Source organism: Lontra canadensis, unplaced genomic scaffold (genome assembly GCF_010015895.1).
Source record: "Lontra canadensis isolate GAN:19392208 unplaced genomic scaffold, GSC_riverotter_1.0 scaffold38, whole genome shotgun sequence".
Lineage (NCBI taxonomy): Eukaryota > Metazoa > Chordata > Mammalia > Carnivora > Mustelidae > Lontra > Lontra canadensis.
This window is the reverse complement of record NW_022631032.1, coordinates 17520739-17545731: the sequence shown is the minus strand read 5'-3', so window position 1 is coordinate 17545731 and position 24993 is coordinate 17520739. Positions and strand designations below refer to the sequence as shown.

The 24993-nt window shown below is 40.5% G+C and overlaps 1 protein-coding gene across 3 annotated transcripts in view; it reads right to left on the bottom strand.

Annotated features, from left to right (window-relative positions):
- Nucleotides 1–8799, bottom strand: part of CAPN7 (calpain 7) — a 41903-nt gene extending 33104 nt beyond the window's left edge. Inside the window, exons 1-3 of one of the 3 annotated variants that reach the window (XM_032869727.1) lie at nt 8496–8799; nt 5605–5713; nt 507–664 (exon numbers count right to left, since the gene is read on the bottom strand). In XM_032869727.1, the coding sequence (XP_032725618.1) occupies nt 507–664; nt 5605–5713; nt 8496–8597 (369 nt within the window). In that variant the 5' untranslated portion in view covers nt 8598–8799. The remainder of the gene's footprint in view (nt 1–506; nt 665–5604; nt 5714–8495) is intronic. The other 2 variants (XM_032869728.1, XM_032869724.1) reach the window with 2 other exon arrangements.
- Nucleotides 8800–24993: the final 16194 nt, after the last annotated feature.

Here is a 24993-nt window from a genome sequence, read left to right as displayed (position 1 = left end):
AAAGCTCTCCCAAACCACTACCTTGTTTGTTTTTTTTTCCCCCACTACCTTATTTTTAAATGTAAGAAATTTTTTAAAAAGGGGAAGGTTTATTCTAAATTCATAGATTTGTGATGAATTCCTCCTGTGATAATTTTAGGTATACGGGTTTAAACAGGTTAAAAAAAATAATACAATATAAGTAAACAATAATATAAATAAATAATATAAATAAGTAATACAATATAAATAAATAAATATAAGTATATATAAAAATAAATACATAAATAAAATATAAATAAAAATATAATTTAAAAAAACCACTGCCTAATGACTCAATATTACTACTGTTAATTTTTTAAGGGATTAAGATCCATCTTAGTTTTCTATTCTTCATCATCTTTTAATGAAGAGTAACTTATATTTATGATACGATAATTATTTTTAAGGAATTTTTAAATAAAATTCACTAGTAAGAGAAATTTCTTAGCATAATTCCACCAAATTTAACTATTAGCTATACATACGGTTTTCAGACAGAGATCTACGGCTTCAGTATACAATTCTATAGCATCTTCGACATTCCCTTTTTCATCTTCATCAAAAGCTTGCGTAACAAGGAAATGAGCACGTTCTAAGTCCAACTGATGTTTTGATTTCAAAGGATCAGCACTCTTTGACTGAACTAGGATGGAAGAAAGCCATACAGATATTACCTATATATGTATTTTTATACCCAGGAAACAAGACACCATTTCAATACATTTAAGACGCTCTTTATAAAAACTTCGTAATCCTTAAAAAATGACTCTCTCCTTTCAATCTGAATTTTAAGGCCTAAAAATGAGTCCCCACTTGTTCGACTCATCACACAACACACATAAGAGACCAAAATACCAAAAATGTATTATTAATTAAAAAAAAATTAATCAATTAAAACATTTCCCCTGAATTTCTCTCCTTACCAGCACTTTCTTCCTTTAAAAAAATAGAACACCAGTCCTCCTCCTTACATACTACTCCCAAAAACAAAACAAAAAAAACTTTAAAAATCTTAAGCCTAAAGAAACTCAATTATGTTTTAAGGTAATTAAAAATTTTTTTTCAGTACAGACAATTGTGTAATACAATATTCTAGACCCTAATGATAAAGTTCCTGCTGTTTCCTATTCATCTGAGTCTAGATTAAATAATCACATATATTTACTGTGATTATTTGAAATAAGTATTTGTTTTCAATATAAAGGTATATATCAACGAGGAACCTGTATCAATAATATACAAAGATCTCGAATGGATAAAAAAGATGCAGTATATATATACAATGGAATACTATGCAGCCATCAAAAGAAATGAAATCTTGCCATTTGCGACAACATGGATGGAACTAGAGGGTATTATGCTTAGCGAAATAAGTCAATCGGATAAAGACAACTATCATATGATCTCCCTGATATGAGGAAGTGGAGATGCAATGTGGGGGGCTTGGGGGATAGGAAAAGAATAAATGAAACAAGATGGGATCGGGAGGGAGACAAACCATAAGAGACTCTTAATCTCGAAGAACAAACTGAGGGCTGCTTGGGGGAGGGGGGTTGTGAGAGGGTGGTAGGGTTATGGACATTGGGGGGTGTGTGTGCTGTGGTGAGTGCTATGAAGTGTGTAAACCTGGCGATTCACAGACCTGTACCCCGGGGCTAAAAATACATTATATGTTTATTAAAAAAAAGAATATACAAAGATCTCTTACAACTAAACAATAAAAAGAATTCGTTTTGAAAATGAACATGGTGAATAATCGTATCAACTTGTGTCAACTTTATTAGGTACCCAGATACTTGGCTAGCCATGATTTCTAGGTATGTCTAAGAGAGTGATTCTGGGGGCGCCTGGGTGGCTCAGTGGGTTAAGACCTCTGCCTTCGGCTCAGGTCATGATCCCAGGGTCTTGGGATCAAGCCCCGCATTGGGCTCTCTGCTCGGCAGGGAGCCTGCATCCCCCTCTCTCTCTGCCTGCCTCTCTGCCTACTTGTGATCTCTGTCAAATAAATAAACAAAATCTTAAAAAAAAAAAAAAGCGTGACTTTGAATGAAATTAACCTTTGAATTGGTAGTAAAAGCAGTCTATCCTCCCTTATGTGGGTGGGCATCACCTAATCCACTGAGGGATGAACAGAGCAAAAAGACAGAGGAAGGGAAAATTTGCCCTCTCTGCCAGACTGCCTTTTTTTTTTTTTTTTGGTCTTTTCTTCCCCTTGGGACTGGATCTTATTCTGTCAACTACCCTGCTTCTCAGGCCTTTGGACTTGGGACTAAATAAACTATATCACTGGCTTTCTTGGGTCGTTCCTATATGCAGACTGCAGAGTGTGGGACTTCTTAACCTCCATAATGAGGTTCTATTATAAGCCAATTTCTTATATAAAATCTCTTTATATATATCCTACTGGTTCTTTTTCTCTGGAGAACCCTGACTTACATAATGGGCAAAGGGTCTATAAACCATTTTTCCGAAGAAGATATTCATATGGCCGATTGGCCCATGAGAAGATACTCAACTACATTAGCCATCAGGGAAATGCATTTCAAAACCCAAGATGTCATCTTTACACCCCCTTGGGTGGCTAAAATGACAAAAGACAGAAAATAACAAATGTTGGTAAGGACATAAAGGAAATGAAACCTCCATATATTGTTGATGGAAATGTAAAATGGTGTTGCCACTTTGGAAAACAGTTCATGGTTTCTCAAAAAATTACACAACAAGGTATACCATATGACCCAGTGATTTCACTCCTGGGAATATATCAAAGAAAACTAAAAACACATGTCCACAAAAAACATATACAGAAATGTTCAAAACAGTATTATTCATAACAGCCAAAAGGTTGAAACAAGCCAATGTCCATCAACAGATGAATGGACAAACAACATATGGTATGATGGCATTATTATTCAACCAGAGAAAGGAATGAAGTATTGATACCTACTACAACATGGATAAATCTTGAAAATATTGTGTTAAATGAAAAAAGCAAACACCAAAGGCCACGAATTAGATGATTCTATTTACATGAAATGTCCACAATAGGCAACTCCAGGGAGACAGAAAATAGGTTAGTGGCTATTAAGACGATAGAGGGTGAGAGGAATAGGGAATGACTGCTAATGGATAAGAGGTTCTTTTGGACAACAAAAATGTTCTAAAATTAGACACTGGTGATGGTAGCACAACTCTGAAAACATACTAAAAACCACTGAATTCTACACTCTAAAAAGGTGATTTTATGGTACATGAATTATACCTCAATAAAGCTGTTATTTAAAAAAAAAACTTGACATTTTGTGTCTTAAAGTGGTGATCTTTTATAACTTTTAACTCTCAGAAACACCTCTCTGAAGTTTATGTGCTAATCCCATTTACAAAATGAAGACACAAAAGCTCAAGAACATTAAAATATCTAGCTCAGGGTTTCTCAGCCTCATACTATTGACATGTTTAGCTGCATAATTCTTTGCTGTAGACTGGCCTGTGCACTGGAGGATTCTTAGTAAGATCCCTGGCCTCACCCAAATGGATTCCATTGTATACTTCCTACTTCTCCCTTTAAACCAAAAATCTCCCAAGGTGCAAAACTATTCTCAGTTGAGAATGACTGATGTAGCCTAAGGTTTTGTAGCTACAAGCTACAATTGAGATCTTTTAATTCTAAGTCTTGAGCTCTTTATACAACATTGGTGACTTCAAACTGTGTTACCCTTCCCCACCCAGAAATCAACTTAACTCTCAAGAGTCTATCAGCAAAATTTGTTTTGAACGTTGTCTGAAATGCTAATTAAAGAAACCATTTAATTATCTACAAATTACACCCCATAGGTTGAACATAACAGGTCAAAAAGCTGGCAATACAATTAAGGTATGCTATGCTTTAAAAATCTTTCTTGAACTTTATTTCTGTTTCACTGACAAGTCTTTGTTCCTCAAGTGATTAGAGCTGTCACATTCCATGCCTAAATATCACCTCTATAAATATCTTATTTGTAAGTGTATTTGGGTGGGAAAATGGAGTTACTTTGAATTACATGGTATTCTGGATACCTGAATCAATACAACTTTCTATCATTTGAGGCCCTGCTACACAGGCAGTTCACTTTTCAATGCATCCAATTTCTGGGCACTGTCTTAAACTAAACTACCTCATCCTTAAGGGCATTGTCCTAACAAGAAATCCAGTGATGGAATCTACTTTTTCCTAATGATGTGCTTATAACTGCTCTTATCTACTCAGAATGAGTGGTGAAAGTAGCACAAAGTCCACCAGGCAATGTTGAATGAAGAGCTCTCTAAGCTGCTTGTGGGTTTATTATACAGCCACAGAAAAAAAAGGGTTAAAAAGAATTCTTAGTGAGAAAAATGCATTTCTAAAACAAAATGTCAGTAGGTAATGATTTTCTTTTCTACCCATGTCAATAGCAAATTTTGACTGTAGCCATATACCTCTAACAAAACTGATCACTAAGCCTGTGTACTTGTTTCACATTTGCTATGCTGTTTACCAAAATAAATACAAGTTGTTCCAGGTCTCTACTTACATGATGCTTTCCAAGATACAGTTTAAAAACAGAATTTAGCTAAGGTCTTGAGGTTGAGGATATTGATATAGAAGAGACCATGAACATACTGCTGAAGTCGTTAACACTAAAGAGAAGTAAAGACAGCCCCTGAACAATGTGGGGGCTTAGAGGCACTGATGAAAATCTGCATATAACTTCTGACTCCCCCAAAACTTAACTACTAATAGGCTACTACTGACTGGAAGCCTTACCAATAACATAAGTTGATTAACACATATTTTCTATATGTGTTATATACCGTATTCTTATGATAAAGTAAGCTAGACAAAAGAAAATATTAAGGAAATCATAAAGAAGAAAGAATACATTTACATTACTGTAAAAAATCTGGTGCCGGGGTGGCTCAGTCGGTTAAGTGGCTGCTTTCAGCTCCCATCACGATTCTGGGGTCCTGGGATGGAGCTCAACGATGGTGGGCTCCCTGCTCAGCCGGGAGTCTCCTTGTCCTTCTTCCTCTGCCCCTTCACACCCTTGTGGTCTCTCCCTCTCTCTCTCTCAAATAATAATAAATAAAATCTTTAAAAAAAATCTCCACGTAAGTAGACCTGCACAGGTCAAATCCTTGTTGTTCAGGGTCAGGTGTAGTCATTCAATCTTAGTATCAGGAAATAGCATATGACAGATATTTAAAAAGTAGACTTTAACTGACTCTGACAATGATACAGTTTCAATGTATATAATTCACTATCTCTGCACCCCTGGGAAATTAGGAGATTAGACTATATTACTCATATGTATCACTTATTTCCACACTATGACTTTTAAAGACATGATTACCAAAAACGGAATGAGCAGCAAGAGTGAAGACTGACATCCAAAGATGAAAATGAAAAAGAAAGAGAAACAGAAGGGACTAATACAAACCCCATATGTCAACTATATTTCAATAAAAAAAAAATTTAAAAAAAGAGGGAAACATGGGGGAAAGGATGTGATGAGAGAAAGACAAAAAAAAAAAAAAAAAAGATAAGTTTAGTACTCCTTTACTAACCTGCTGAATGCAAAGCCTGAACTCTTTCCAGATACTCATTTATTTTTTCTTGAATATGTTCTAGGCTTGATCCTGCCATTTCAGCATAAATTAAGGCTTGTGCAGCTTCCTAAAAAAACAAAAACAAAAACAAAAGGAATCTAATAGATGAATTACGATTTGAATTTTCTCAACCACTTTCTAACTCACTACTGCTGTCTATAAATTACAAAATAAGAACGTCTTTAAGACAGTACTGAGTGGGTTATATAACCCTCCAATAGCTTTTCTTCAGTTCTCAATATTCTCAATTTTCTCATACTGTTGAAAATGTACAAACTCAAATACAAGAGATTTTCTTAGAACAGCTTTAGCTCACATGAAATTTTCTGCTTTCTCTTTTCTTTATGCAATAGGTCAGACTTAGAATCATATACCTTGAAAATATGAATTGAACCTGAAAAGCATTAAGAACAAATATATAATAATAATACTCGCTACTATTGGTTAATAATAATAATAAAGAGTCAATTAGTTAATGATAACAAATAAAATAAAATTAAATGCCAAAGGAAGATTATATGAAATTATAAAGGTTAGGGTGCCAGGCTGGCTCGGTTAGTACAGTATATGACTCTTGATCGCAAGGTTGTTAAAGTCTGAGGCCCATGTTGAGTGTAGAGACTAAAAATAAAGTAAAAAAAATTGTAAAGGTTAAATATCTCACAGCGAGAAGAAAATCTTTTTCTCCACAGAAAATATTGCCAAAGGGTAACACATTTTAAAATAGATTTCAGTTGTATGAAATCAACTTATTTTAATTAAGAAAACCTGAATTTATCATCCAGTTTTTCTAATATTCCCACAGCCAGTTATGCTGTGGCTAGTGAGGAAAGCCTCACTCTCCCCATCACCATTCCAGAATAACCGCTTATCAAGTTGCAGCCAGAAGGACCAAAGAGATTTCTCCAAAGTAACACCACCTTCTCAGCAATAACCTAAGCATGAACACTTGACAGAGGCTGATGCCTAACTGGATCCAAAGAAGCCAGCCATCTACTGGATATCCAACCTTTTTGAATCCAGTTGTTAGAGCAGGAGTTGTTTGACGAACTTAACAAAAACAGTAAAGAGTCTGATATTGAATGAAATTAAATGAAAAGCAAATTCATTGAAAGGCTGTGGGAGTAGGAAAGATGATATTCTCAGATTCTGTAACTCAGACATTTCATGGGAGGAAAGTATAACTTTACACGTAAACATTGAATATTTTATCTTAAAAAAATACTGTATCTTATGTACTATTATCTAAATACTGATAGTGTGTGTGTATATATTTTTCACACCTCCATTTACACCTTGCATGTAAATACAGACATTTAAATAATTATCTTGTTTTAAAGAAATAAAGCCAACTAAAAAATTGTTGATATCAATTTTATTTTACTCATTTAATTTATATTTGAAAATGACAATTAAGGAATCCCTCATAGAACAGTAATGAAGACCAAAAATGCTAAAGATCTGGTAAAGTTTATATAAACAGTTCCTAGAAACACAACCACTTTTCTGACTTTCTCAAGGATAAAAAAATCTTCCTAATGACATGCATGCAATCGCACAGCAAAACAAGAGGCAGTGCCTAGTATTTTCTTTTGCTTTACACAAAGCTATTTTATATGGCACTATTTTAACCTATGAATATTTGTCAGTTATTTCACAAAACTCAATCACATAGAATTTTAAAATACTACCTTCATGAAACCTTCCTCAGAAAATCCAAAAGAAATGAATCTGAAACACCCAAAAGTCTCTAAATATAGATTATAAAATGAAGGCAACATAATAATCTGAGAAAAACAAATCATACATTACCGACAGCATATACGTTTATGTAAACAACAACAACAAAACACCCCACTCTGCTATTATCAAAGCCGGACTTTCGTTCTTTAAAAAAAAAAAAAAAAAAAAAAAAAAAAAAGGAGGGGGGGGGAAAATATCACGAGGATACAGCTACCTCCACCAGGAAGCAACGGACATAGTTCGAGCTGGAGGGGTTTATTTGCAAATCCGCAGGACTGGCGAGCAGAGAGGACTGTGGAAGATCATATTCTTTAATAATTCCGCCCCCAATAACTTAGTCAAAAGAAACAGCCAAGAAATGTGAAAAGCATTAGTTATAAATATATTAATCGGATCAGTACCCACGATGCTGAAAAATCAGAATGAACCCGATGCCCATTAATTTGTAAATAAATTATGGTGCATTCACGTAATGGAAGTACTGCGCATCTGTTTGTAAGAGTAAATTAAGCAACTTCAGTGAGTTTTTAAAAGCTCAAATACAAAGAAAAGATTAAAAATCGTATAAACGGTACAATCCAAGTTTGTCTTACGTATAGAGAAGTTGAATCACTATGCTGTTCCCTCGAAACTCATGTTCTCTTCTGTGTCAACTATGCTCAAATTTTTTCAAAGCTGCGTATGTAAATACGCTTAGAAAAACAAGCACCGCTGTATTAAATTCCAAGAGACGTGTTATTTTTTCCCTAAACCTTTTCTTCAGCGAACGTGCATTTTTTTAAGTGTGTATCAGAACCACTTCCTACTAGCCATAAATCAGAGCCAAATGACCGCGAGAATTAGCCACTTAACTACCCATACCTAACTACTGCTGTCCTAAGTAGCTCAGCGGTGGACATTTGCCATTCAAGACTGTAACCAGAGAAGTGGTGGCTCCCAAGCCGCGACCAAACCTCCCCACCGTTGCAGGAGCCGGGTCGCCTCTCGCCTGAAAAGAAAAGCAGCAGAGCAAGAAGGAGGAAAAGCAAAGCCCAGCAGGCCTGGCCGCAGCCGCACCTGGACCCGCCCCCTGGCCTCTCCGACAGCGCAGCAGACCTTCGCCCTACCTTGTAATAAAACACCGCCTCGGAGTAGCGACCTTCTTGGTCGCGCTGCACCGCCAGCCGGGCGAACTGCACGGCGTCCCGCTCCAGCGCCGTAGCGTCCATGGCGTCGAGTGCCCGCGCCGGCGGAGGGAAGGAAGGAGGGCCTGACGCACGAAGGCTCTTCACCGACCGTGGCACCGCCGGGAGGCGGATCCGAGAACGCCAGGAAAAGAGCAGCAAAGTTTATTTTCGGTGGCTGAGGGAAGAAAGCGGGGCTTCTCGGCCAGGGCCCGCCGCAGCGTAGCGCCTCCACAGCGCCGCTCCGGCTCCAGGCCTGTGGGGCCGCCCCCCATCCCGGCAACCGCATTCCCCCGCCCCGCCCACCGGCTTCACTGCGCAGTCGCAGCCTGCTCATCCGGCGTTTCTCGGGAGATGGGGCGGCAAAGGCGGGCTGGTTGGGAGTACGAGAGTGATGGGAGGGGCCTAGCCTGCCGGGTGCCGGCGCGCACGTGATCGCCATGACTCCTGGGATTGGGTAGGCGAAAGCAGAGTCAAGTCCGGGCAGCCGACCTCTCCGCGGTTTGCGCGGATGTGTCGGCTGGGGCTTCACCAACACCTGACGGAGGCGGCGCATGCGCCTTGCGGAGCCGTTGATTCTGCTGTGTTTAAAGGGAAGGTATAAAGCGCCGAAGAATAACACTTTTCATCTGGACTGACTTTGAGAAGTAAGGACGTAAAATAAGGACGTAAGATTCTTTCACGACCCTTAAATAACATTTGTTTCCTACAAATTAGATCGTAACCTTATATACCCCTGCCCCCCAGTGTATGGTATTAGTTGAATTGTCAACAAACAAGGTAATATATTTTCACTTGTACTTATCCTTTGGTTAACTTAATGCTATGTAATTAACCATTTAATTAGGTGATTGTTTAATATCTTTTCCCCTTAAAACTCTGAATTCAGCAATAATAAAAATGAACTAGTGATAGGCTCCACAATATGGCTGAAAGTCAAAATTGAATCATGAGACCTCAAAGCAGAAAGACACAGAGTACATACTGCATAATTCTGTTTATAAGAAACACTGTCAAAGACAAATCTAATCAGTAATGTTAGAGATCAGATCAATGGTTGAGGAGGGATACAAGGGAAACTTTTGGGGTAATAGAAATGTTTTATGTCTTGGTGATGATGCCAAAATATATACATTTGTGGAAACCCATTAAATTCTACGTTTTTAAAAGATTTTATTTTTATTGAATTTTAAAAAGATTTTTTAAAAAATTTGAGAGAGAGAGGGATGTGAGGGGGAAGAGCACAGGGGTGGAGTGAGCAGGAGGGGGAAGAATCTCAAGCAGATTCCTGGCTAAGCTGGGAGGCAGAGCTTGATCTTACACAGCCCCCCCCCCCCCCGCCCCACGTCATGACTCCAGCAGAAAGCAAGAGTCAGTGACCCAACTGACCAGCTTTCCAGGTGCCCCTAAACTCTACATTTTAAATTCGTGATTTAATTTTTTCTTAATGGTACCTTAAAAATTTTTATTTTAGTCATGGTCTGTATTTATTCATTCATTTATTTATTTATTTTTAAAGATTTTATTTATTTATTTATTTATTTGACAGAGAGATGGAGAGAGCACAAGCAGGCAGAGCAGCAGAGGGAGAGGGAGAAGCAGGCTCCCCACTGAGCAGGGAGCCCAACTTGGGGCTCTGTCCCAGGAACCTGGGATCATGACCCCAACCCAAGGCAGTTGCCCAACCAACTGAGCCACCCAGGCAACCCCATGGTCTGTATTTAAATGGGAGTCTCATTTCTTAGTTTCTTTAACCCGTCACATTTAGTGAAATTAAGAACAACTGTCTAACTGAACTGTTACAAAAAACAAACACAAGAATCTGACTTTGTGCCTGGTACAAAGACAGTTCTCATCAATAGCTATGACAGCTTTATAAGGGAAGCAGGGATGGTTTCTGTCTTTACCAGTGTTACGCTAGTATTGAATTCGAGCCTTGGTCCAGAGCAGGTGTTCAGTATTTTACAACATGAATGAGGGAACTCTCCTACTAAATATATACAATGTGCCCTCTGCCATCTCCATTCTGAAGAATGAGATACAAATTCCTTAACACAGATTAGAAGATCCTTCAGAAGATAAACTGAGGCCATATTTCCAAAGCATTTATGGTCACTCTATCCCACAAACTGACCACAAGCTAGCACAGACAAATGCAGTTTAACTTCTAAGAGGATTTCTATGTCTGATGTTCTTCCTTTCATTACAGCTTATGGAATTCCTAGTCCATCTTGAAGGAAGCCTTTTCTAGCACTCCTACCTAGTTCTGATAGCTTCCCACACTTATTCATTTATTCCCTATACATTTAATCCTATTCCTTATTCTTTTATTCAATGACACTGGACACCTATTTGGTGCCAGGCACAGAGCTACACACTGAAGACACAAAGACAAGAGAGAGTGAGATAAGGCAGGGTAAAAGGAAGTTGAAGCTTCAAACATCTGCAGTCTCAACAAAGTGGAGTTTTATGGAGTTTTCTAATGCATGAACACAGTAAATGTCTTCATGTGCTCCAGTCTTCTTTATCTCAGTAGTGTTGCAGAGTGCACAGATCTTGCACATCTCTGAATACATTTATCCCTAAGCATTTCATATTTTTATACTACTCTAAACTCCACTGTCTAGTTACAATTTTTTTATAATATATAGGAATAAAATTGGTATTTATATATTGACCTTGGATTGGGTAATCACCAATTATCCAGAAAATCCTTTTTGTTTGTTTTTATTTTTTACTTTTAAATTGTAATTTAATTAATTAACATATAATGTATTATTCATTTCAGAGGTACAAGTCTGTGATTCATCAGCCTTATATAATATCCAGTGCTCATTACATCACATGCCTGCCTTAATGTCCATCAATAAATTACCCTATGCCCCCACCCTTCTCCGCTCCAGCAACCCTCAGTTTGTTTCCTATGATTAAGAGTTTCTTATGGTTTATCTCTCTCTCTGGTTTTGTTTTGTTTTATTTTTTCTCCTCTTCTCCTATGATCCTCTGTTTTGTTTCTTAAATTACACATATCAATGAGATCATAAGATAAATTATCTTTCTCTGATTGACTTATTTCAGTTAGCATAATACCCTCTAGTTCCATGCATGTTGTTGCAAATGGCAAGATTTCTCTTTTTCATGGCTGCATAATATTCCTGTGTGTGTGTGTGTGTGTGTGTGTGTGTGTGTGCGCGCGCGCGCGTACGTGTGTGTGTGTGTGTGTGTGTGTGTGTGTACCACATCTTTATCCATTCATCTGTTGATGGACATCTGGGCTCTTTCCAAAGTATGGCTATTGCGGACATTGCTGCTATAAACATTGGGGAGCAGGTCCTCCTTTGCATCACTATTTTTGTATCCTTTGAGTAAATACCTAGTAGTGCAATTGCTGGGTCATAGGGTAGCTCTATTTTTAACTTTTTGAAGAAACTCCATACTGTTTTCCAGAGTGGCTGTACCAGCTTGCATTCCTAACGGCAGTGTAAAAGTGTTCCCCTTCTTCCACACCAACATTTGTTGTTTCTCAACTTGTTAATTTTAGCCATTCTGACTGGTATGAGGTGGTATCATTGTGGTTTCGATTGTATTTCTCTGATGCCAAGTGATGTTTTCATTTTTTTTCATTTCATTTTCATTTTCATTTTGCCGAGTGATTTTTTTTCATGTGTCTGTTGGCCATTTGGATGTTTTCTTTACAGAAACGTCTGTTTATGTCTTCTGACCATTTCTTGATTGGATATTTGTTCTTTGGGTGTTGAGGTTGATAAGTTCTTTATATATTTTGGATATTAGCCTTTATCTAATATATTATTGAAAATATCTTCTCCCATTCTGTGGGTTGCCGTTTAGTTTTGTGGACTGTTTCCTTTGCTGTAGAAAAGCTTTTTATCTTGATGAATTTCTAATAGTTCATCTTTATTTTTGTTTCTTTGCTTTTGGAGATGTGAGTAGCAAGAAATTGTTGTGGCCGAGGTCAAAGAGTTTGTGCCTGTGTTCTCCTCTAGGATTTTGATGGATTCCTGTCTCACATTGAGGTCTTTCATCAATTTGGAGTCTATTTTTGTGTATGATATAGAGAAATGGTCCAGCTTCATTCTTCTGCATGTTTCTGTCCAATTTTCCCAATAGCATTTGTTGAAGAGACTATCTTTTTTCCATTGTATATTCTTTTCTGCTTTGTCAAAGATTAATTGACCATGGAGTTAAGGATCCATTTCTGGGTTTTCCATTCTGTTCCATTGATCAATGTGTCTGTTTTTGTATCAATACCATACTGTCTTGATGATTACATCTTTGTAATAGAGCTTGAAGTCTGGAATTCTGATGCCACGAGTTTTTGTTTCCTTTTTCAAAATTCCTTTGGCTACTCAGAGTCTTTTCTGGTTCCATACAAATTTTAGGATTATTTTTTCCAGCTCTGTGGAAAAAGTTGATGGTATTTTGATAGGGATTGCATTGAATGTGTAGATTGCTCTAGGTAGCATAGACATTTTCACAGTATTTGTTCTTTCAATCCATGAGCGTGGAACATTTTTTCCATTTCCTTGTGTTCTTCCTCAATTTCTTTCATGAGTGTTCTATAGTTTTCTGAGTGTAGATCCTTTGCCTCTTAGGTGGCTTTATTCCTAGGTATCTTATGGTTTTGGGTACAATTGTAAATGGGATTGACTTCTTACTTTCTCTTTCTTCTGTCTTGTTATTTGTGTATAGAAATGTAACTGATTTCTGTGCATTAATTTTATGTACTCCCACTTTGCTGAATTCCTGTATATGTTCTAGCAATTTGGGGGTGGAGTCTTTTGGGTTTTCCACATAGAGTATTATGTCTGCAAAGAGTGAGAGTTTGACTTCTTTGCCAATTAGGATGCCTTTTACTTGTTTTTGTTATCTGATTGCTGAGGCTAGGATTTCTAGTACCATGTTGAACAGCAGTGGTGATGGTGGACATCCCTGCTGTGTTCCTGATCTTAGGGGAGAAACTCTCAGTTTTTCCCCACTGAGAATAATATTGTTAGATCTTCTTATTGGGTAGATCCTTTAATTATGATACAGTGGCCTTTCTCATCTCTTATTACAGTTTTTGGTTATTTTGGTTTAAAATCTAATTTGTCTCATATAAGAATTGGCACTTGAACTTTCTTTTGATGTCCATTAGCATGGTAAATTATTTTCCACCCCCTCACTTTCAATCTAGAGTTGTCTTTGGGTCTAAAATGAGTCTCTTGCAGATAGCACATCAATGGGTCTTGCTTTTTTTAATCCAATCTGATACCCTGTGTCTTTTGATTGGGGCATGTAGCCCATTTACATTCAGAGTGACTATTGAAAAATATGAATTTACTGCCATTTTATTGCCTGTAAAGTAACTATTACTGCATATTTTCTCTGTTCCTTTCTGGTCTGTGTTACTTTTGGGCTGTCTCTTTGCTGAGAGGATCCTTTTTAATATTTCTTGTAGGACTAGTTTGGTGATTGCAAATTCTTTTAGTTTCTGTTTATCCTGGAAGCTTTCTATCTCTCCTATTTTTGATGACAGTCCTGCAGAATAAAGTATGTGTGGCTGTGTATTTTTCTCATTTAATGCCCTGAATATATATCAGGCCAGTCCTTTCCAGCCTGCCAGGTCTCTGTGGATAGGTCTGCTGCCAATCTAATGTTTCTACCCCCTGTAAGTTACAGATCTTTTGTCCCAAGCTGCATTCTAGATTTTCTCTTTTTCTCTGAGATTTGTAAGTTTCACTATTAAATATTGGGGTGTTGAACTATTTATATTGATTTTGAGGGGATTTCTCTGTGCCTCCTGGATTTTGGTGCCTGTTTCCTTCCCCAGATTAGGGAAGTTCTCCACTACAATTTGCTCCAATGTACATTCTGCCCCTCTCTCTTTCTTTCCTCTTCTTTTGTGATCCCATTTATTCTAATATTGTTCCACTTTATGGTTTCACTTATCTCTGGGATTCTCCTCTTGTGATCTAGTAGTTGTTTCTCTCTCTTTTTCTCAGCTTCTTTATTCTCCATTGTTTGGTCTTCTATATCACTAATTCTCTCTTCTGCCTCATTTATCCTCACAGTTAGAGCCTCCAGTTTTGAATGCATCTCATTAGTAGCCTTTTTGATTTTGACTTGGTTAGATTTTAGTTTTTTTATTTCTCCAGAAAGTGATTCTCTAGTGTCTACTATGCCTTTTTTCAAGCCTAGTATTTATTTTTATAATTGTTATTCTGAACTCTAGTTCTTTTTTTTTGTTTTTTTTTTTAAGATTTTATTTATGTATTAGTCAGAGAGAGAGAGAGAGAGAGCGCGCACAAGTAGGCAGAGTGTCAGGCAGAGGTGGAGAGAGAAGCAGGCTCCTTGCCAAGCAAGGAGCCCAATGTGGAACTCGATCCCAGGACCCTGGGATCATGACCTGAGCCAAAGGCAGCGGCTTAACCGACTGAGCCACCCAGGCGTCCCTGAACTCTAGTTCTTATATCTTACTTATGTCCATACCGATTAGGTCCCTGGCAGTCAGCAGTGCCTCTTGTTTTCTTTTTTGAGGTGAGTTTTTTTGTCTTGTCATTCTGTCCAGAGAAGAACAGATGAATGAGAGAACAAAATACTAAAATGGCAAAAATGACCCCAGAGAAATATACACAAACAAATCAGAAGAGACCCAAATCCAGGAGAAAAAAAAGAGAGAGAGAGAATATAATCAGACAGGTGAGCAGAATAGAGCAATATACTGGATTCTGTGTGTATTTTGTTCTGTTCTTTAGAAAACTAGATCCCAAAGTTATAAAGAAAGTGCCACTTTCCTAACAGCTCCTGGAGAAGAATGAGGCACAAACCAGTCAGCTGTGAGACAATGGGAGCAGGGGACGACAGCTGGAAGGACTGTCGCCCTGAGCACCTCCTGAGTCCCATATTTTTTAGATACAAGATAAAGGAGAAGAAAAAAAGTTTATACATTAGCCATATGTCTAGTAGGTAAACAGGAAGGAATGTGAGTCGTATGTTTGTCACAAATCTTAGAGGTAAAGGAGGTAAACAAGAGGAGGAGAAAGGTGTGTCTTATCCAGCAGCATGGGATTTGTAAGTTGTGCAAATACACTTAAATGGATTACCTTAACAGGAGGCTTTCTCTGAGGTAGGGGAGACAACAAAAAAGGGAAGCCATCAGGGTTTTGCCCTGAGCAGGCTGGTGGGGTAGTTCCCAGATGCTTGGCTTCCGTGAAGCGGGCAGTATCCTGCGCTGAGTGAGCCAGGCATCTGCAGCTGCTCGGCTTCAAGGACATGTATCATTCCCTCCACCAGAGGTTTGCTGCTAGTACCTCTTTTTCTCAAGGTCATCTTTAAGCATGCTTGGTGATCAGTACAACTCCTCATTAGTTAAACTTATATTTTGAGCAGTATTTTATTCTGAAGGATAGTTACAGAAAGAAATATAGTATAAAAATAAAATTAAATACAATGAAAAGATTGAATGTAACTCTAAAAATGGAAATTAAAAGACAAGAAAAAAAAGAGAGACCCCCCCCACCAACAACAACAAAAAGGAAGGGATATAAACAGGCAGGTGAATAGAACAGAGCAATACAGTATCTCCTGAGTGTATTGGGGTCAGTTTGTTAGAAGAAACTACATGTCAAAATTGTAAAGGAAGAAAAGCTTACATATACAAAAATAAAATTAAATACATTGAAAGGAGCGAATGTAACTGTAAAGATGAAAATTAAAAGAGAATTTAACAAAACAAAACAAAAGGAAGAAGAAAAAATTAACAAAAAAGAGAATATCATCAGACAGGTGAATATAACAGAGTCATATACTAGATTTTGGGTGTATTTTGGTCTGTTAGAAGAAACTGTATCCCCAAATTGTAAAGAAAAAAAAACCTTTTATGTATGTGTGTGTATATATATAGCCAAAAATAAGATTAAATGCAAGGAAGGGATAGAATGTAACTGTAAAAATGAAAATTAAAAAGATTTTAAAAAGAAGTTAATAAAATAAATTTTTAAGTAAAGAAAAAAGTTTTAAATTAAAGTTGAAATACTAAAGAATCATGGGGAAAAGCCATGAATTCTATGCGTTGCTTTTCCCTAGCTCTGGAGTTCTGCAGTTCTCATTACTTGGTCTTGGCTAGATGTTCTTGCTGATCTGGGGAAGGGGCCTGTTGCCATGATTCGCAAATATCTTTGCTGGAGGTGGAATTGCAGGGCCCTTGCCAGGGACCAGGCTGAGTAATCTGCTCAGGTTTGTTCTCTGTGGCTTTTGTTTCCTGAAGGCTTTCCATGCAGTTGTAGAGGATGAGAATGAAAATCTGTCCTTCCAATCTCTGGCCCTGGATCCAAGAGGTTGGGGCCCCACTCCTCAGTGCGCCCTCAAAGAAAAGCAGTCAATCACTCCTGTCTCCCTGGTCTCTAGTCATACTCCATGCTCACCCAGCCTGTGACCAAGCATTTCTCTCTCTGGCCCATGGCCCTGCTTCAAGTCTCCAAACCCTGCAGTCTCTTGCAGCATGCTCCCGCTCCTCTCCTTCCAGGGGAGGAAGCGGGTATCTCCCTGGTTCTGCCACTTGACTGTGTTGCAGGTCACATTTTAAGGTAAACCCGAGCTGAGAGCCCCCTCCTTGGCTCTGTCTCTGCAGCTGGCTTCCCTGCTTTGATAACTGGGAACTCTGCCATACCTTTCTGTGACCCCTGGGGTCCTGAGAGCATAGTGTCCCAACAAGTGTTCCCCCCCCATCCCTCTTAGCCATTGGAGTGATATCCCTCTGTGGAGCAGACTTCTAAAAGTTCCAATTTTGTGCTCTGCTGCTCCCTCACTTGCTGGTAGCCTGCTGACAGAGGTTCCCTCCCCCTGCGGTCTATCTTCCCATATATCGGCTCAGATTTACTTCTCTGCCTGTCCTACCTTTCAGAAAGTGGTCGCTTTTCTCCTCCTAGAATTGCTGCTATTCTTTTCTTTGATCTCTGATTGAGTTTGCAGGTGTTCAGAATGATTTGATAGCTATCTAGATGAATTCCTGGGACCAGAAGAAATTACGGTTTCCTACTCCTCTGCCATCTTGGACTCCTCTTCCCTATTCAGAAAATCTTGAGAGTTGGGTGGTGGAGCCTCATGACAGGCCATCCCTGGGGACAGTCCACCAGGACGTGCAATCGCACATCTACCTGGGACCAGGTCTGTGGCACGCACGACAGTAGAATTTGTCCAATGTTAGGGACCCAAAGCTACTCAGTCAAATGCCTTCATCCTGCACTAGGCCACCCCACCCACACGGAGAGCTGGGACAGACCCAGAGACTGAGCGAGCTCCAGAAGGCTCTGGTCTGCACACAGGCCCCTGCTCAGGAAGCTCCAGACTGTTGGTTGTTGACTTCCCCACCTCCCTTCCTATAAATGGCCTCATGGTCAAAGCAGTCAAATAAAGAAGCAGCAAAAGATTTGAAATTCAGGCTTGCAGAGGGCTTCTGGAATTAGCTTCTGGGAGGCTGTAGGCAGAAGAGAGAATGTTACCGGTAGTAGTAGTTTATTAGTCTGTGTCAAGCTGCTAGCCTCGTAGTGGTAATTTATTACGTCAGTCAACAAATACTAAGAATTCTGTGACCAGACATTGTGGATTAGAACAAAGTGACTGGAACAGTTCACACTGTAGTGAACAGGGGTGCCTGGGTGGCTCAGTGGTTTAAAGCCTCTGCCTTTGGCTCAGGTCATGATCCCAGGGTCCTGGGATTGAGCCCTGCATCAGGCTCTCTGCTTAGCAGGGAGCCTGCTTCCTCCTCTCTGCCTACTTCTCTACCTACTTGTGATCTCTGTCTGTCAAACAAATAAATAAAATCTAAAAAAAAAAAAAAAAAAGAAAAAAAGAATGTGCGTAAGCCAACGGTTCAGAGGGCATTTGATCATTGTTAAGGGAGAGTAAGTCAGGGGCTGGGAGGGCCAGAGGGACAGCATCTCGTCAGCCTGGGGAGTCTCACACCTGTTCCAGAGGAGGGCAGAGAAGAGCAAAGCACAGAGGGAGAGGGATGTTTCAGGCTCAGGGTGAGGCAGGAGTATGGAGCCCAGGGCGCAGGGGGCATTACCACCCATTGGTGTGGCTGTGGGGAAGTGATGGGAATGAGACACGAATGAGGCGGCACTCCTCACACTTTGGCTGAATTGGGCTCACCTGGGGCTGGGAGGCTGCTCACCCCACAGTGCTGGGTTCTACCCCCAGGGCTTCTGATTCTGCAGGTCTGGGCGGGGAGGGCCCTCAGATGTGCATTTCTGCCAGGTTCCTGGGTGCTGCTGCTGCTGGTGGTGCTGGTGCAGAGACCACACTTTGAGAACCACTGGTCTAGATTTAAAAAGGAGACATGGGACGCTCAAGCCAAGACTCTTGACCATGGCTCCATGGCCTCATGGCCTTGAGCTTCTGGTGTTCAGTGACAGCGTGTGTCATGCAATGATGACAAGACAGGGGTGAGCCCCATATCTGCTGTGCTGGCTCCATGTTCTTGAACTTTTCTTCCTTCCTAGTCTCTTCCTCTGCAACCCTTCAGGCTTTTCTGCTCTTGGTCCTACAGCGCGTTTGAATGCTGTTCTTCCAGACCCCTCTGCCTCACACTTTGTCCAGACAAAGCTTTCTGTTGTCTGGACATTAGTGGATAGCCCTGAGGGACTCCCACACTCCTTCCAGACTCCATCCCTGATGCCTGACTTCTTACACAAACTGCCCAATTTCAGTGACCTCCTTTCCTTCCCGTGTAATAGGAAAAAGGAGTAATTTGTGTAATCATTTGTGTAAGTTAGGGCTTGGAATTAGGCACATGCCTTGTACGTACACAGCTTGTTCTCATGACCTGGCTTCCCCAAACACTTCCAGTTCTCTGGCTACCCTAAGCCCAACCTCTCACACATGCGCAGTACACACCCTACCAGCACACAGAATGGCAGCCACTGTCATCCAGACTGGTGGAATTCTGGGAGGGCCCCAAACCATTTGCAGAGCCTCTAGGGTGAAAGGAGCCTACTTCCTAAAATTCCGAGGGGGTGGCTTTACACTAGTGACATCTAGTCCCCACATACACTGGCTGTCTGATGGGGTCCCAGGTACACTGGTCATCAAAACTCCCAGGTGTCTCATGAATGCCTGGGTGGCTCCATTGGTTAAGCATCTGCCTTCAGTTCAGGTCATGATCTTGATGTCCTGGGATTGAGTCCCACATCAGAATCCTTGCTTAGCAGGGAGCCTGCTTCTCCTTCTGCTTGTAGTTTTCCCCCTGCTGTTCTCTCTCTCTCTCTGACAAATAAATAAAATCTTAAAACAAAACAACTTCCAGGTGTCTCCTAGTAAAGGCTATCAGGGCAGGCCCCACAGTAACAAGGTGGTCCAGACTCCTGCAGCTTTACCTTTGAAGCAAATATGTAGGCCCATTTATGTAGATTAGGGCCTGGAATTAGGCAGGTGCCCTGCATCCCCAACCTGTTCCTGTGCCCAGGCCTCTTCCTACAGCAGTCCTGTGCCAGGTTGCTGGCTCCCCTGATCTGCGCCGCTGGGCTTGCAGTGAGCACCTGTCAGCTTGCCTGGGGCAGCCTGGCGTGCCAGCGGGAACCACCTACGACGTGGCCTCCAGGGCGGAGGAATCCTAACCCTGAAATTCTTTCCAAGGCAGCAGCTTTAAACTGGCCACAGTCAGTCCCCATTCAGACCAGATGCCTGATGGAGTCCAGGGCTCTGGAGCAATCAAGGCGGGGCTCTTGTTAGAGGCTACCCCAGCCAGTCAGCGCTGCCGCACCCTGGCCAGGCATTTCAGATTCCTCTAGTTCTGTCTTTAGGAGGAATATGTGCATAGGTGGAGGCTAAGGTTTAGAATTAAGAAGATGCAGGTACTCCCGATAGCCCCTTCCTCTTAACCAGCCTCTCCCAACATTGTCCTCTTCCAGAATCCTGGCTCCCCTTACCTGTGCGGCATGTACCCTATTAACATGCTATGGGCTCAGGGGCCCTCCAAGCCAGCGGGGCTCTGACAGGACCCCAACCCCTGAATGGCTGCTTCTGGCTCGTTTTTCTAAGTTAGGGCTTGGAATTAGGCACATGGCTTGGACTCTTTGTAGCCCGCTTTTGTAATCTGGCCTCTCCAGACACTTACTCTCTTCTAGGTCCCTGGCTAGTCTGACCTGCACTCCTAGTGTCCGTTCAACAGGCATCCTGTGGGCTCATTGAGGGCAGCTGGGGCTCTGCAGGCCCATGGAGCTTGGGTCTTCTGAACTACCTGCATCACCTCTAGGGAAAAGGGAGCCTACCTCCCCAAAATTTTTCTGAGGTGGCTCCTTTAACCTGGCCACATTCAGTCCCCATTTGGCCTGGCTGCCTGATGGCCTCCCTGGCTTACTAGTCACTAAGCCTCTCTGATTTCTCTTACTGGAGGTTACCCTGGCAGGCCTCCAGGCCCCATCCTGGAAAGGCAGGCCAGACTCCTCTAGCCTCACTGTTGGGGGAGTACAGGCATATATTGTTTTGTTGCATTTCACAGTTACTGCGTATTTTACAAATTGAAGGTTTGTGGCAACCTTGTGTCAAAAAAGTGTATCAGCGGGGCGCTTGGGTGGCTCAGTCCCTTTGGCTCAGGCCATGATCCCAGGGTTCTGGGATCAAGCCCCTCATGCATCGGGCTCCCTGCTCAGTGGGAAGCCTGCTTCTCCCTCTCCCATTCCCCCTGCTTGTGCTCCCTCTCTTGCTGTGTCTCTATCAAATAAATAAATAAAATCTTTTTAAAAAATAAAAATAGAAAAAGAGAGAATAATAGAAATAAAAACAGAGAAAGACAAGTACTATATTATTTCACTTACATGTGGAATCCAAAAAAACAAAACAAATAAACAAAAACCAGAAAGAGAATCATAAATACAGAGAACAAACTGATGGTAGTCAGAGGGGAGGATGGGAAGGGAGATAAAGTAGGTGAAGGGGATTAAGAGGTAGGAACCTCCCATTATAAAATAAATAATTTATGGGGATGAAAAGTATAGCATAGGGAATAGAGGTACTAGTACTTTAATAATATTTTATGCTGACAGATGGTAAGTACTTATGTGAGGAGCAGAGTGTAATGTATAGAATTGTTGAATCACTATATTATACACCTGAAACTAAGGTAACACTGTATGCCAACTATACTTCAGTTAAAAAAAAAGAGAGAGAGAGAGAAATAGTATGGAAAGATCACATCCCATGTATCTTTACCCTGTTTCTCCCAATGGTAACATCTTGCATATCTGTAGTATAATATCATGATGAGAAAATTAATGTTGTAACAATCCACTAATATCTGCTTTTAGTTTTCACTGGACGAAATAGAAAATTCAGAGATTTTCAGTTCCACCAAAATAGCAAAGACAAGAAAAATTGATGGAGAAAGTAATTTCACAACTTCTGCTACTATTTTCTCGATTTGCAAACTGTGATCACATTACATAACATCTTTTAAGTCTCAAATTTCTCATCTAAATGGGCCAACATCAATGGGGAGATTAGTACCTGTCTCACAGGGTTTGCAGAAAGTTGAATGAGATAATGCCCGGAAGGCCTTTAGCACAGCACCTTGTCTATTTGAGGCACTGACAAATTTCTGTCCTTCGACACTTGGCTGTGCTCTATACTCTTCTGGCTGCTTCAAGGGATAATCTGTCAGTGCAGGCAGGGCCCGAAGGCATGGTCCCGGAACAGTGTTCCCTCTGAGCTGCTTGGACTCAGCTTCCTGGAGACTGATCGCCTTGGGGAAACAGAAGCAGCAATAGCATTACCTGAAGAGCTCTGTTATTAACAGGCTATGTGTTTATCAGTTTTTTTTTCTTCCAGTCTGTGGGTGCAGATCCACAGTTCTTTATGAAATCCTTGGAGTCAGATGTATTTTGGAATTTGGAAGTCACAGAAAAAAATTCCCTGAGTGTAGGGGTAGGACTGATTTTTTTCTTTTCTTTTTTCTAAAGATTTTATTTTTATTTATTTATTTCAGAAAGAAAGAGAGAGAGCCCGTGAGTAGGGGGAGGGGTTTTGCAGTTATCGTAACTCCTTCCTCACACCTCCTCCTCACACCCTTTTGAATAGGATTTTCTATAATAGGGATCATCCTTTGTTTGTCTTATCATGGTATGTTGGATATGTGTGTATGTGAAGCAAATTTCTGGTCTCTTTAGTTCAACAGCTCTCCAATCAAAAGGAGTGATGTTAAAGAAGCTGCACCCAAGGAATCACCCTGAAGGGGTCTCATCCATACCTGAACGTGATGTAGAGGACGAGATCAAGCTGATGTCATGATGGTGTGAGGCAGGTTGCTTGTGTGGCTCAATTATCAGTTACCGTCTATAACCTCTGGCAAGTTTGTCTGCCACCCAGGGGCAGGCCTCTCCTTCCTGGACTTAGACCTGTTTCAACCACACCCTCTACGGAGACCTGAATATCAGCCTTCCAGGGCACCGTGACCCTTGTCGAAATTTTTCCGTTCCTTCCTTGTTCACTTTCTCTCAACCATAGAAGCAGTAGCCGCTTTCTGCAGTTGGGACTTCTATAGGACTAAGATCCCTGTGGTGCATAAACAATGAATCTTGGAACACTGAAAAAATAAAACAAAAATTTAAAAAAATCCCTTGTAGTAATTAACTGCCTTTTAAGAGTTACCATTTCTTCATGTTTAATTTTCCTATTAAAATTACCTGAACATTTTTTGGGGCGCCTGGGTGGCTCAGTAAGCCTCTGCCTTCGGCTCAGGTCATGATCTCAGGGTTCTGGGATCGAGCCCCACATCGGGCTCTCTGCTCAGCGGGAAGCCTGCTTCCCTTCCTCTCTCTCTCTCTCTCTCTCTCTCTCTCTCTGTCTGCCTCTCTGCCTACTTGTGCTCTCTCTCTGTCAAATAAATAAAATCTTTAAAAAAAAATAAAATTACCTGAACATTTTCTATCTCCTATTACCTTCTATCCCATAATTAAAACATGCTTTTTATCACACTATGTAGTTAATTACACCAGGATCCAGAACAAAGAAAGAATACATTGTTTCTGGCAAAGGAAGTAAAGGTCCTGGGGACTAGATGACTGGATTTTCTTTGTTTTAGCAGTTAAGCTTCCAGTTTGGCTGGTGTCTAAAAGAGTATCCACAGTGACTTTCTGGGTAGCAACTTGAAAGTGCTTCCTCTCCACAAGTTCCCAAAGGTTAAATTGTAATATCAAATTGAAGTTTATACTCCTCTGATGCTCTCAAGCTGGTTTATTAAGTAGAAATTGAAACTACAATCCTTTTGTCTTTTTCAGAAGAAATTGTGTTTTGTTCTCGCAGCTCTTCCTGTTGTCCAATAGGTGGCAGTGGTGTTCGCTTATACACATTTTCTCGCGGGCAGGAGGAGTCATACTAGCGTGTGCAGAATTAAAAACATCAGTAGGAAATGAAAGAAAAAGCTCTCAGATGTCTACTATCCAGGAAGGAGTCATTTCAGCTTGATTTTGAGGAAAGGAGCACTGAATGATTTGCACGCTTTCCCGGGTAGGTTGTGCCTCTCCCCCTGCCTACCTGGGGAGCAGTTCCACTAACTCAGAGACCCATTCCACCCTCCTTATCTCAGAGTGCCAGGCCGGATTTCCACCCGTGTTTTTGTGCATTTAAAAATATCCTCCTGGAGGGGCACCTGGGTGGCTCAGTGGTTTAGGCCTCTGCCTTCGGCTCGGGTCATGATCCCAGGGTCCTGGGATCGAGCCCCGCATCGGGCTCTCTGCTCAGCAGGGAGCCTGTTTCCCTTCCTCTCTCTCTGCCTGCTTGCGATCTCTCTCTGTCAAATAAATAAATAAAAATCTTTAAAAAAAAAAATATCCTCCTGGAAACCTCTCTGACATCCTGGGAGGGCTGTCTAGATTATCATTTCTACCTAACAATTGTGCCTTCTCTCGGGGCTTTGGTTACAAAGATGCATAGGTTATGAGAGATCCACTCGAAGAGCCCTTTTTTCCTGCATTAGTTTTTAGTACATAATTTTGCAGAATATCAGGTTTGTCAGAAACATTCCTTCATGCCTAGAAGGAATGCATACCAAAAAGTATTAGAAGTAACACATTTTAACAGATTATTTCAAGTTTGACTACAGGATGATATAATTTCTAGTTATATAATAACAATACTATACAATGTGACAAACTTCTAAGTAGGAAAAACCTAATGAGAATCAAATCACCTGCCTTTTTTAACACAATTCGTCCTGTCATTGTCTCAGAAGCTAGTTCCTTACTTACCTGAGCATTTCCATTTCTTCTGCTATCTGGATGGATCCGTGGCTTTTCGGAATGGGATTAGAATCTAGAGGAAAATGTGCTCTCACTGGAGGCGTTTTTGTTGAAGATTTGTTGACTTGATTTTCTAACGTGACTGCCGTGAGTTCGCTCAATATTTCTCTTTTTTTTAATTAAACCTTTTAAAAAAATTTTTTTAAAGT